Source organism: Hylobates moloch, unplaced genomic scaffold, assembly GCF_009828535.3.
Source record: "Hylobates moloch isolate HMO894 unplaced genomic scaffold, HMol_V3 SCAFFOLD_21, whole genome shotgun sequence".
Taxonomy (NCBI): Eukaryota; Metazoa; Chordata; class Mammalia; order Primates; family Hylobatidae; genus Hylobates; species Hylobates moloch.
The window spans coordinates 50,886,757-50,900,025 of NW_026652296.1; the positions used below are offsets into that span (position 1 = coordinate 50,886,757).

The 13,269-nt window shown below is 37.0% G+C and overlaps 2 protein-coding genes across 2 annotated transcripts; both read left to right on the plus strand.

The window, feature by feature from the left end:
- Positions 1 to 6,107: 6,107 nt before the first annotated feature.
- Positions 6,108 to 13,191, plus strand: LOC131382189 (uncharacterized). Its single transcript, XM_058432762.1, has 2 exons — positions 6,108 to 6,317; positions 12,968 to 13,191. The coding sequence occupies exon 1, from the start codon at positions 6,108 to 6,110 to the stop codon at positions 6,297 to 6,299; it is 192 nt and encodes a 63-aa protein (XP_058288745.1). The 3' UTR covers positions 6,300 to 6,317; positions 12,968 to 13,191.
- On the plus strand, positions 13,012 to 13,191 carry LOC131382190 (uncharacterized). The gene has a single exon (XM_058432764.1). The coding sequence runs from the start codon at positions 13,012 to 13,014 to the stop codon at positions 13,144 to 13,146; it is 135 nt and encodes a 44-aa protein (XP_058288747.1). The 3' UTR covers positions 13,147 to 13,191.
- Positions 13,192 to 13,269: the final 78 nt, after the last annotated feature.

Genomic DNA, 13,269 nt, shown 5'->3' on the forward strand with positions numbered 1-13,269 from the left:
AACCCAGCTAATCTCAACCGTTAGTAGGTCACGGATGTGTTTTTGGAGGATATAGACTCTTTTGCCCTCTAATTTTTTTCTTTTTCTTACCTCCAGAACTGTAAGATGCCCTCTAATTTTGGACAAGTGAAATGTCAGCTGTTAACCTTTTATATACCTGACATGAAAATCAGACAAGGACATGCCACGGGGCGCGCATGGCTCATGCCTGTAATCCCAGCAGTTTGGGAGGCTGAGGCGGGCATATCACTTGAGGCTAGGAGTTGAGACCAGCCTGGGCAACATGGTGAAACCCCGTCTCTACTAAAAATACAAAAATTAGTCGGGCATGGTGGCGTGCACCTGTAATCTCAGCTACTTGGGAGGCTGAGGTATGAGAATCCCTTAAATCTCGGATGCGGAGGTGAGCCGAGATCGCACCACTACATTCCCGCTTGGGCAACAGAGTGAGACTCTGTCCCAAAAAAAAAAAAAAAAAAAAAAAGAACATGCCAGGCATGGTGCCCCAAGCTAGTTGACCTCAGTGATCCTCAAGAGTATGCATCACACCCTCCAAATGTTCCCCTCATCTGTGGTCACACACTGGAAATTCTGATTGACGGTACTGCCCAAGCTGGGGCACTAATTCTTGACTTGGAAAATTGCTTAGTAGAATACTAGCCAAGACTAGTCAATCTAAATTGACTGCCACAGTTAACTGACAGTAATCTTAGAATCAATCATTTAATGTTTCCTCATTTATAAAATGATCTCATAAAGTTGCTATGAAAGCAAAACAAAACGAAAAATATGAAACTTTTGAATAATTTCAGACCATATTTTTGAGAGAATACAAAAAAGCATAAACCATATTGATTGTCTCTAAACTTTTTCTAAACTTAACAAAAGACATTTTAGTGAATGAAACTATAAATATCAACTCTATTTTACTTGATCTAAAATTTACTAATCTCATTTCATGTCTCTTGATTTCTCTATCCTTCTAGAGGAGTCTTTTTTTAGAAATATGTTTAAAGAAGATTCAGGCAAGAAAGATAAGAAAGGGCAGTGGCAAAAATCTTTGTCATTTCTCTTGTTGCTTTGCTCCAAACTTGAAAAGTTCAATAAATAAACATCAAACACTAAATTATTTTAGGGATTAGCCAGTTACTGCTCATCACATCTGATCATTTTGAGCTTATTCTTGAGAAATCTCTGTTTTAGACTCAGAATCTCTGGTATCCACAAGACAGTCCATGCCTCTTGGAATGACTTGCCAAGTGTTTTGAGGGAAGGACCATCTCAAGGCAAACTGTAAATAGCTTAAGTTTATTTCACAAACTGGATCTCCCAGTCTGTCTGCTTCTCAGTATCATGAACCTTTCTAAAAATCAAGGTTTTAAAAACTTTCTTGTCAAGTTCCTTTGAAAAATGAGTTAATTTTCAAGAAATTTGTTAATTCTGAAAAGTAGCACATAGAGGCTTTGAGCATGGACTCTGGAGTATTTACACAAATATTTATTGCCATAGCGTATTTTTCAATAAAGCATTGAAAAATCTCAAATTTCTTTCAATCACAGATTGGTCAAATTAGGATATCTCCATTACAATCAAATGCTGTATAGCTCTTAAAAATGATAATGGAGATTTATATTCTTTGGAAGAGAGATTACAAAACAGCATGTGTATCATGATCACATTTTTGTTACACCCAAAAGATTTTAGCTCTCTTGTTTCTATATTTGCTAACTTTAAAAAGTAAGGTTATACTATGCTATATTTATTAGAAAAGGACACTAATGCTAATTTTTTTTTTTTTTTTTTTTGAGAAGGAGTTTAGCTCTTGTTGCCTAGGTGGGAGTGCAGTGGCGTGATTTCAGTTCACTGCAACCTCCGCCTCCCAGGTTCAAGTGATTCTTCTGCCTCAGCCTCCCGAGTAGCTGGGATTACAGGCACCTGCCACCACACCAGTCTGATTTTTTGTATTTTTAGTAGAGACAGGGTTTCACCATGTTGGCCAGACTGGTCTCGAACTCCTGACCTCAGGTGATCCACCTGCCTCGGCCTCCCAAAGTGCTGAGATTACAGGCATGAGCCACCGTGCCCAGCCCTAATTTTCATTTTGTAAAAAACCGCAGAGGAACTAAGAAGAAAAAAAGTGCTAAATTAAAATTGTATCCCCAAAATACGTTTGATTGTAAGTAAAAGCTCTGCAAGAGTTTATAAACAAAATAAATAACACATTACCTCGCTAACTACCATATCAAATATAAAATTTGAAAACTGTAATTTTTTTTTTGTAAAACTAGCAATGAGCTTTGCTAGTAAGGTCTAGTAAGGTCTAATGTGTCTTGCCCTGAGAAGAGGTTATGCAGGCAATAGAATACATCCAGTGTACTGGAAATTTTTCACTATTAAGTGAAAGAAATGAAGTAGTTTAAATTATATGCCAGTTGTCACTTTTTAAAAATGTTTTTGAATGTTTTTTCTTTTAAAATAGAGATGAAGTCTCACTATATTGCCCAGGCAGTCTTGAACTCATGGGCTCAAGCAGTCCCCCTGCCTGAGCCTCCTAGAGTGCTGGGGTAACAGGTGTGAGCCAGTATGCCTGGCCTTTTTTTTTCTTTTTATTTAATATATATATTTTTCTTTTAAAATAGAGATGAGGTCTCACTATATGCCAATGTCATTTTAAAGTGCTAATTCCATCTTGCTCAGTGAAAATGTACAGTGTGATACTTAGTTTTTATGTCAATTATTGTTTTTATGTGAATTAAATGAAAACTCTAAAAATAGTTTGTAAAGTGAAAAGCCCTTTCATACTGATCCTAATCATTTCCCAAGCCTCTCAAAGGACAACAGAATTATCTGTCAGAAAATAGTTACTTGCTCTCTCACCCCCATTAGCCAAATCAATATATGAGATATGGAGAATTTGAGGAAGTGGGGACATGTAGATGTTCAGTAAACATTAAAGCAATTAATCATTAAATCAGTCTACATCATTTACTAACCAGGAAATACTATACTGAGTCTCAGTGATGTTTAGCAAATAGAGTTTTCAGTTAAAATAGATACTAATTTCCAGGTTTAACTAAACCTAAATCTAGAAAAAGATTCATCGATCCTTAAGTTATCCTAATGGAAAGAATAATAGACTGTTAAGCACAATATACATAACATTGAGCATTTCTTTTATCTTTAACTGGGAGATGACCCAAAGATTCCCTAAGTATTACAGGGAGCTAACCCTATATAATTTTCACTCTTCTCAAGGAGGGTTCATACTATGTCATTGCATGCTGTTAACCACTGTGCTGGAGAGAATAGTACAACACTTTCCCAAACATTAGTGTTACAGATTGTCATTTAATTTGTTCCTAATTTTAGTTCTTGACTTACAAATCTCAATTTTATTATTACATCCTTTTATCCTATCCAGTCTCTTTTTTGCTTTTGGTTTGTTTTTTTGAAACGGTCGCATTTCGTCACCTGTGCTGGAGTGCAATGGCGTTATCTCAGCTCACTGCAGCCTTAACCTCCCAAGGTCCAAGGGATCCTCCCACCCCACGCAGCTGGAACTACAGGCACGCGCCACCATGCCCAGCTAATTTTTGTATTTTTTGTAGAAACAGGTTTTGCCACGTTGCCTAGGCTCAAGTGAGCTGCCCACCTCAGGCTCCCAAAGTATTAGGATTACACTTGTGAGCCACTGCACCTGGCCCTAATCTCTTTGTATAAGCTAGGGGGTTTTTTCCTTGAGTTTATAGTTCAGAAAAAAGCTGACAACTGTTGAGTTATGTTAATGATCATGGAGAAGTAAATGGTGAATGGCAGAGATGGCTCTTAAAAGTAATGTGACTTGAAGGGCCGGGCGCGGTGGCTCACGCCTGTAATCCCAGCACTGTGGGAGGGCAAGGTGGGCGGATCACAGGGTCAGGAGATCGAGACCATCCTGGCTAACACGGTGAAACCCCGTCTCTACTAAAAATACAAAAAATTAGCCGGGCGTGGTGGCGGGCACCTGTAGTCCCAGCTACTGGGGAGGCTGAGGCAGGAGAATGGCGTGAACCCGGGAGGCGGAGCTTGCAGTGAGCTGAGATCGTGCCACTGCACTCCAGCTTGGGCGACAGAGCGAGACTGTCTCAGAAAAAAAAAAAAAAAGGGTAATGTAACTTGATAACCTCATGTTGAGAGTAACAGAGGTGGCAAAGTCACCTTAAGTATTGAGACTGGATATGAATAACAATATCTTCTAGGCCTTTAGTTAAGGTGTTTGCAAACAAGAATGCCATATATCAATCAACACAGGCCAGCTGACCTTTGGTGCAGCCTCTGTCCCTCCTATAAGTAAGTAGCCCTTACTAGAATTCTTCCCTCATTACTCTAAATTCCTCCCCCAGTTATTTTATTGCACCCTCAAATCCTCAAAGGCTTTTGCCTTCAGACTTCACAATGAAATTTAATTATGACACAGTTATTTATAATTGATTTCCTCTAAAAATGGAACATAAGCATGTCAATAAAAGGTGTATTCTCTAAAGGTTGCAAAAAGTATATAGTATACCAGAGTACGTTAGAAAAGGAAAAGGCCATAAAGTACTTTCATTTACAAAGCAGGTCGTGTTTTCTCTATCTAGTAATTAAAATTTTGCAACAAAGTCCTTATAAAAGGGAGAAATGATTTATAATGCTAAGAATAACATGTTCATAGCTATAACATCTTTTATTATTTTTAATATGTATACACAGAACACAGACGGCTCAGACTATTTAACCCAGTACTATTGTGTTTTAGTCTTAAAAGGGGGAATAAGAAATTATTTTCAGACCTTTTTCTAATGGCATTTAGACAAAAATAATTTAGGAGATTTCATGGTACTAAAACTCAGAGATACAATTGAGCCAAGTTCATAGCATGTCTCATAGATGGTGGAGCAGTCCTTATTAAGAGTATAAGGAAGAGTATAAGGAGTCTTTAGAGGTTGTCCAGATTCGAGTTCCCAAACCCAACAGATCATCAAACATAGCGCCTTTCTGAGCCCTACTTCCATCCTTTCCAAATTTAAAAAAAAAAAAAACTATTTTAAAATCTAACTAGCTTTGTAACTCCAGGCAACTGTCTAGCCCCAGTTTCTTTGTCTAAACTAGGTTGATAATAACCCTCTAAGGTAGGGTTTTCTAGTGATTCAGGGCAAACACTCTAAAATGCAGTAGTTTTGCACATAAATGTGGAAATGGCATTAAATTCATTCTGATTCTCAGTGTCCAAGCCAGAAGTCTTTTACTGCAATTGGAATCCATGTTCAGCTGTTGTAATCGCAGTTGAAACACTATCACTACATCCTGTCAGAATATAGAACCTAAATTCTTACTGCATATTTGTGGATTACCATTTGATTCTTCTGTTAAAATTGTGACTAAATGTAATTGTAATTTTTTTTTTTGAGATGGAGTCTCATTCTATTGCCTAGTGCAGTGGCATGATCTTGGCTTACTGCAACCTCCACCTCCCAGGTTAAAGCCAGTCTCCTGACTCAGCCTCCTGAGTAGCTAGGATTACAGGCATGCGCCACCATATCCGACTAATACTTGTACTTTTAGTAGAAGTTTCACTGTGTTGGCTAGGCTGGTCTGGAACTCCTGACCTCAGGTGATCTGCCTGCCTCAGCCTCCCAAAGTGCTGGGATTACAGGCGTGAGCCACCACACTCAGCCTGTAATTATAATTTTTAAAAAATAGAACTTAAAAAAGGCTCTTACTCTATTGTGGCTCAGAGAACATTAATATATTTAAAGAACACTCCATGCATGTGTGTTTTCAAAGATTCATATAGCTTTTCCAGCAGATAATGTTGCTCCTTTACAATCGTTGCCAAAAAGTCAGTATTGCTCTGTAAGTTTCCCAAGGCTGACTGCCTGCTCCCTTTGGGTCAATGACATGTCTCTTTTTGTTTATTAACATTGCAATGTATTATAATTTAAAATGTTTAACAGTCAGCATTTGTTAGAGTACAGCATGCTACTTGTAGTGATTTAGAAATGTAATTAAAAGGAGGTTATGGGTTTTAGTGTTTTTTTTTCCCTCTAACTGTAACCTTTTCTTAGGTACACTGATACTGAAGTACTATGAGCCTTCGGAACTTGTGGAAAGACTACAAAGTTTTAGTTGTTATGGTCCCTTTAGTTGGGCTCATACATTTGGGGTGGTACAGAATCAAGAGCAGCCCTGTTTTCCAAATACCTAAAAACGACGACATTCCTGAGCAAGATAGTCTGGGACTTTCAAATCTTCAGAAGAGCCAAATCCAGGGGAAGTAGCAGGCTTGCGATCTTCAGGTAAGTTCCATTTAATCTGGTTGGTTAATCATATGGCACATTCCAACAATGGGAAACTCAATCTTTTAGATCTCTGGCAAGGAAAAGCCTAAATTGGCAAGTTACCTGTTGTTTTTATTATGACCCACTGGCAAAATAACTATTTTGCAGTTGTTTCTAGAAAGTTTGTTGTGCAGAGACATTTGACACTTGCCTGGCAGTCAATTGAATGCAAAGGGAAAGGGCAGTTTTGCTAGCAGCATCACCAGGATCATGAATGTGTGCAAAGGAGCCCCTGACTCCTTACCATTATATATCACAAAAGTCCAAATTTATACAAGATTATTTTCTTCTATTAGTGTTCTTTTTTTTTTTAACAATACAAAACTAATTATATTCATTTCTTAACATCAACTATTTTAGCTTGACCATAATTTGTTACTTTTGAGAGTCACTGAAATAAAGTGGATGAAGTTTTATAATTTAGGTCTATAGTCCCTTATCCATAATTCCAAAATTCAAAAAGTTCTCAAAACCAAAACATTTTATCCTCACTCCTTTGGCGGCAAAACTTGATCTTAACTGACATGAGGCAATTTGCAGTGCAGTTGTCTCCCTTTATCCGCAGTTTGGCTTTCTGCAGTTTCAGTTACCTGCAGTCAACCCTAGTCTGAAAATATTAAATAGAAAATTCCAGAAATAAACAATTCATAAATTTTAAATTATGCACATTTCTGAGTAGCATGATGAAATCCTGGGCTATTCCACTTCATCCACCCAGGACGTGAGTCATTCCCTTGTCTGTCTACCTGCTCGTTAGTGACTTAGTAGCACTCTGGGTTAGATCAACTGTGGTGGTATCTCCGCACATATCTTCAGGTAACCGTTACTTTACTTCACAATGTACCCAAAGCACAAGAGTATTGTGCCTAATTTATAAATTGAACTTTATCATAGGTATGTGTGTACAAGAAGAAAACATAGTATATATAGAGTTTAGTGCTATATGTACTTTCAGGCATCCACTGGGTGGTCTTGGAACATATCCCTCATAGATAAATGGGGGAGGTTACTGTTTTTATTCCACTTAATATGAAAATTGAGTTTCACTGCAGAAATTTTATTGGCATTTGTCACATTTGATTTACTATAATATAGCATTATACTATATTATGATTATATTGATTATGGATGTTACATACACTATATTGTATTTATAAAATCTAAGAAATTCTGAATTATGAAACTCATCTGGCCCAAGGAGTTTCAGATAAAGAACTGTGACCCTGTAATTGTAAAGCATTTTCTATTGTAATTTACTTTCTAACCTTGAGGTGAATAATATGCTCTAACTTTTGTTATAAGATAGATGAGTGTAACGTTCTGCTCTTTATGGAAGAAGAACCTCAGTAAGGTTTTCCTTATTTATAAGCCTTGGTCTGAGATTTTGACTTATGGTATAATTACTGGTTTCAACAATATTTTAAATCAAGATTTTACTTTTAAATGTTCATAAGCAGAAGTGGAAGAGCATAGCTTAATATATTAGACAATTATTAAATATAAAAAGCCAGGTAGTAACATAGAAGCTTAACAACTTAAAAGAGTAACTTTAGGACATTCTATATAAAATTTGTATTCATAGGAAGAGTTTTAATATATATAAGCAGGGAGTTAGAGAATTTATTAGGTGCTGGATTTTTATGTATATAGTCTTCCATACTGTAGTAAGACCATTATATTATATATGCATATTGTACTTATGACAAGAAGTAAAGAACAAAAAGATGTCATAATAGTTTGGAGGCCAGGTATGGCCAAACTTTGGAGGAAGAAAATTAAGTAGTTTCTTCTCATGCAAAAAGAAATACTCTTGGAGGAAAAATAGAGCTGAGAAAAGAATCTCCTCTAAAATGTTAGGTGAATGTAGTAAGAGATTTTAGATGCCAGTGCAGCAATAGTTAAAAGTTTTAGAGGCTAACGTTTCCAGTCAAGCAAGCAGAAGCAGATATTTAAACAGGCTTTTAGTAAGCAAAAGTTAGAGCCGGATTTAGAGTAAGTTAAACACAAATTCCGAATAGTTGAAGTACATCAAAAGAATGCATTTATTTGTCTCTTATTTTCTATTCTTATTTTCATTATGGAAAATTACATACATGCCTCAAAATAGAGAGAGGATAATATATTGAGCCCTCAAGTATCCATCAACTGGCTTTAATAGTTAATGGCATTTTGCCACAACCAGCTTTAATAGTTAAGGGCATTTTGCCACAACCGGCTTTAATAGTTAACAGCATTTTGCCAGTCTTCTTTTATCCATCTTTTCCTCTGTTTTTTGAACTGCTAGAATATTTTAAATCAAATCTTAAGCTCCACTATGTAGTTCTTTAGTATGTGTCTTTAACAGTAAGAATAAACACACATACACAAACACATTTGCATTATCACCCAGAAAAACTTAACAGTGACTCTACCTACAATTTGATACCCAAGGCCATGTTTATATTTCTAAATTTGTCTTAAAGAAATCTTTTCAGGTGGTTTGTTGGACTCAGGATCCAAACAAGGTCTACGTATTGCATTTGATAGATAATATCTCTTTTCAATTCCCCTCCTAAATCTGCCTTTTAAAAAAACTCCCACATTCTCAGTTTGGTTGATTGCTTCCTCATCTTGTCATTTAACAGTTTCCTCTTTCTCTCCCCTATTTCCTGTAATCTCATAATTATATCAAGAGGCTACTTTCATTTGTTTTTTTAATTTACTTTTTGAACAAGAAACTTCATGGACGGTACTGTAGAATAGATCCTAGGTAATCATGTTGTTTCACATATAATGTCTGATCCACTTTTGATGGTGTTGTTGATTTTTTTTTTTTAGAGAGAAGGGTCTTGATTTGTCACCCAGGCTACAGTGCAGTAGCGTATCATAGCTCACTGCAGCCTCAAACTCTTGGGCACAGGCCTTGATTTGTCACCCAGGCTACAGTGCAGTAGCGTATCATAGCTCACTGCAGCCTCAAACTCTTGGGCACAGGCCTTGATTTGTCACCCAGGCTACAGTACAGTAGCATATCATAGCGCACTGCAGCCTCAAACTCTTGGGCATAGGCCATCCTCCAGCCTCAGCATCCCAAGTAGCTGGGACTACAGGCATCCGCCACCACACCTGGCTAAGTTCTAAAATATTTTTAGAACCAGGGTCTTGCTGTGTTGCCCAGGCTGGTCTCAAATTTCTGGCCTCAAGCAGTCCTCCTGCCTTGGCCTCCCAAAGTGATGGGATTACTGGCAAGAGCCACTGCGTCTAGCCAGTGTTGCTAAAACTAACAGGCAAGTTAGCAGTGTTGCTTTCCATTATAAAGTTCCCCTTTGATTTTTTTTTTGTTTGTTTAAGATGGAGTCTCACTCTGTCACCCAGGCTGCAGTTGGGTGATGTCAGCTCACTGCAACCTCTGCCTCCTGGGTTGAAGTGATTCTCCTGCTTCAACCTCCCGAGTAACTGGGATTACAGGCACCCACCACCACACCTGGCTAGTTTTTTATATTTTTTTAGTAGAGACAGGGTTTCACCATGGTGGCCAGGTGATCTTTTACTTAATAATTATTAGCAACTATTCATTATCATTGCTGTAAATAGTAAATATTTTAGGCTTTGTAGATCATATAGTGTCTATACCAACCCTTCAGCTTTCTATTGTAGTGTAAAAGCACTCATACATAGTACACAAATTAATGAGCATGGCTGCTTTCCAATAAAACTTAATTTACGAAAACAGGCAGCAGTCTGGATATGGTCCATAGGCTTAATTTACCAACCACCGTATATGGGTCTAATGCACTATTTCATTAGGGGTTGCCAAATGATGCTGCTCAAATTCTATCATTCCTTCTCCATTTATTAGCTGGAACAACTTCCCATCGTCAACTATTCAGTTACCCCAAAGTGCATTTATACAAGGAAAGCAAGATAAATGTTTTATCTCTGTAATTCCCTTTATTGGTTTTTATAATAATGAGTGCTCAAGCCGCTTAGGGTTTTTGTTTTCGGTGTTAGTATGAACCTGTGGGTTTGCATATATTTCAGTTATGTTAATCTGTTGCAGTCATCATTTTTTTTTAATGCTAAAGTTGTCCCATTTTGGATCCTCTCCAAGTTGACTCCTGTTGTTTTTCCTTTGTCCTTGTGATATGACCCAGGTAGTCTTTAATGAAATCCTTACTTTTTGGCAGAAAAGGACCCCAGCTTACCTTGTGTATTTCTTACCTCATACCTATAATCATTCTTTTTGCCAAAGAACTCCATTTGCTTTTGGGAAAAACTTTTACCTGTTTATATTTTCTTTAAATCATATCTTATAGTGCACCTCTTAATTTAGAAGAAGTCATGCAAGTTTTACTGTTATTTTAATTAAGTTATCCATCACTGCAACAACAACAGCAAAAACCAATCTGCCAAGCATGTGCATCTAAGAATAGTCAGGACCATTCATCTGATGGTAACTCTTGGAATTATGGAGCACCTTGTTTAGGAAGAAAGAGTTTTAATAGAGTTGAACTGATACTTCCGAACATGTTCTGTAAACCAGCCCCAGGGGTTTGGGTTTTTTTTTCTCTTTCTTGTACCTTCTTTTGTTCAGGTCTAGACCTGTGACCACAGGTCAACAAGTTTTGGCATCTTTAAAATGATTTGGGAGTCGCTAATACTTTCAGTGATTTCTTTGTCATTTTAATGAAATACTAGCCAAAAGACGTGTGTACTGGTCTCATTACTGTAAGACTGACAGAGGTGCCAACATGGCATTCTGTTTTTGAAAAGTTACATGTCACTATTAAGTACTGAAAATGTTCTAACTAGAAAAACGATTTTCTTAATCATAGTTTTTATTGTGGGGGGTGTGTGTGTGTGTGTAAGTTTTAACGTGCAAATTAACATATAGAAGTCACGTTATGAGGTTTCATTTAAATGTATTTCTCAGATTTTGCTGAATCTGAAGTAGCCATTGAAATATTTAAGTACCTTGGCTGTTTCTGGCATCAATAAACAGATTTTTCTTTCCCTCCTCATGCCATACAAAAGTTGACAATGGCTTTATCACCACAGGAAGAAAGCTGACCATCATTGCCCTTACTTTATTTGGGCCCAGTTGCCATGGTTACAGCCCTTTAGCTAAATTGGGAACAGTAACCAAAATAACATTTGCATAACATTCCCTTGTTCTGCCCACCTTTTTGCACATCTTCAAATCAAGGTTTTGGTCTGATCACCATACTATGCTGTAGCCTACTTTTAGGAAGTACTTTAGGCTAAATAGATTTGTTTCATTTATGCTAAATGCTCTCCTGGACACTACCATACTCAGCATATTCCTGGAAATACTAACTAATAATATACCTTTAAAACACCAGGCCTCAACAGATAAGATCTATGATCTAACATTTTTATTCTTTTCACACATTATTATTAATGTGTCAGGAATTTATGCCTCAAGGCACACTTTTTTTTTTTAACAAGGACACTACCTTGTTAAGGAAACTAGAATTGTATTTCTACATGTCCTTTTGATAGATAACATTTTATAGTATTTAGACTTTGAAATTGAATTGCAACTCAGATCCTATTTTTATTGTTGTTATCCAGCATATCCGTTGGTTTTTGCATGTACTGTCATTAACCAGTGCTTTGGGGAGGATTAGTTGACTAGAACTTCCAAAACTGAAAATCATTGATAGATAAAGTAAAATGATAGAAAATTAGCTCTGACTTTAGCCAGGTGTTTAAAACGCGGTTTGTTTTTTGGTACAATGTGTTGTGCAGATTTATTCAGCTAGATATAGACTATACATTAGTGAGTTTCTGCAGTAGACATGCCAACAGCTATCTTGTTTTTATAATTATTTACAAACATGACTTGATGTAAATGCGCTTCTGTTCAAACCTAAAGTTTCCAAGCAAACCACAAGTATAGATAAAAACATAATATTAAATCTTTATGTTGGAGAATAAAAATATTTGGGACTTCTTTTAAGACTCAGAGACTTGCCGGGCACAGTGGCTCACACCTGTAATCCCAGCACTTTGGGAGGCAGAGGTGGGTGGATCACCTGAGGTCAGGAGTTCGAGACCAACCTGACAAACATGGAGAAACCCCATCTCTACTAAAAGTACAAAATTAGCTGGGCATGGTGGCGCATGCCTGTAATCCCTGCCACTGAGGAGGGTGAGGCAGGAGAATTGCTTGAACCCAAGAGGCTGAGGTTGTGGTGAGCCAAGATCACGCCATTGCACTCCAGCCTGGGCAACAAGAGCGAAACTCCATCTCAAAAAAAAAAAAAAACAAACAAACAGAGACCTAATTCTGTGTTTTATATTGTAGCATTTCTCTCCTAGAAGCATGCCATATTCAAATAACTGTGCTGTAAGCTTTCTAGCCATGTTGTTGTGCCTTACAGAATCACTGAAATACAAGCACTTTTTCTTGTAGAGGGGATTTATTGAAGAATAAAGGAATTTTAAGTCAAAGTTGGTTTACCTTTCTCGTTTTCTGGAGGTTTGTGCCAGTTAGTAATTCCTTTTTCTAAAAAGGCAGCAGAGCATTAGAATAAATTAGTAAACTGCAGTCTACAAAATGCTTGGGAAGTATTTCTCTAAAATGTTTTTTTTTTATTTATTAGATAAAGAAGCAGCTTTGAATCTGAGCTTCATATCGAAAGAAGAGATGAAAAATACCAGTTGGATTAGAAAGAACTGGCTTCTTGTAGCTGGGATATCTTTCATAGGTGTCCATCTTGGAACATACTTTTTACAGAGGTCTGCAAAGCAGGCTGTAAAATTTCAGTCTCAAAGCAAATAAAAGAGTATTGAAGATTGAAGTAAAATAAATATTTGGAATTACTAATTTGTCATTAAATCATTCTATGCTGATTAGCTTCATAAACTTTGAACTTTTTGATTTTATAGCCACAATGCTGCATAT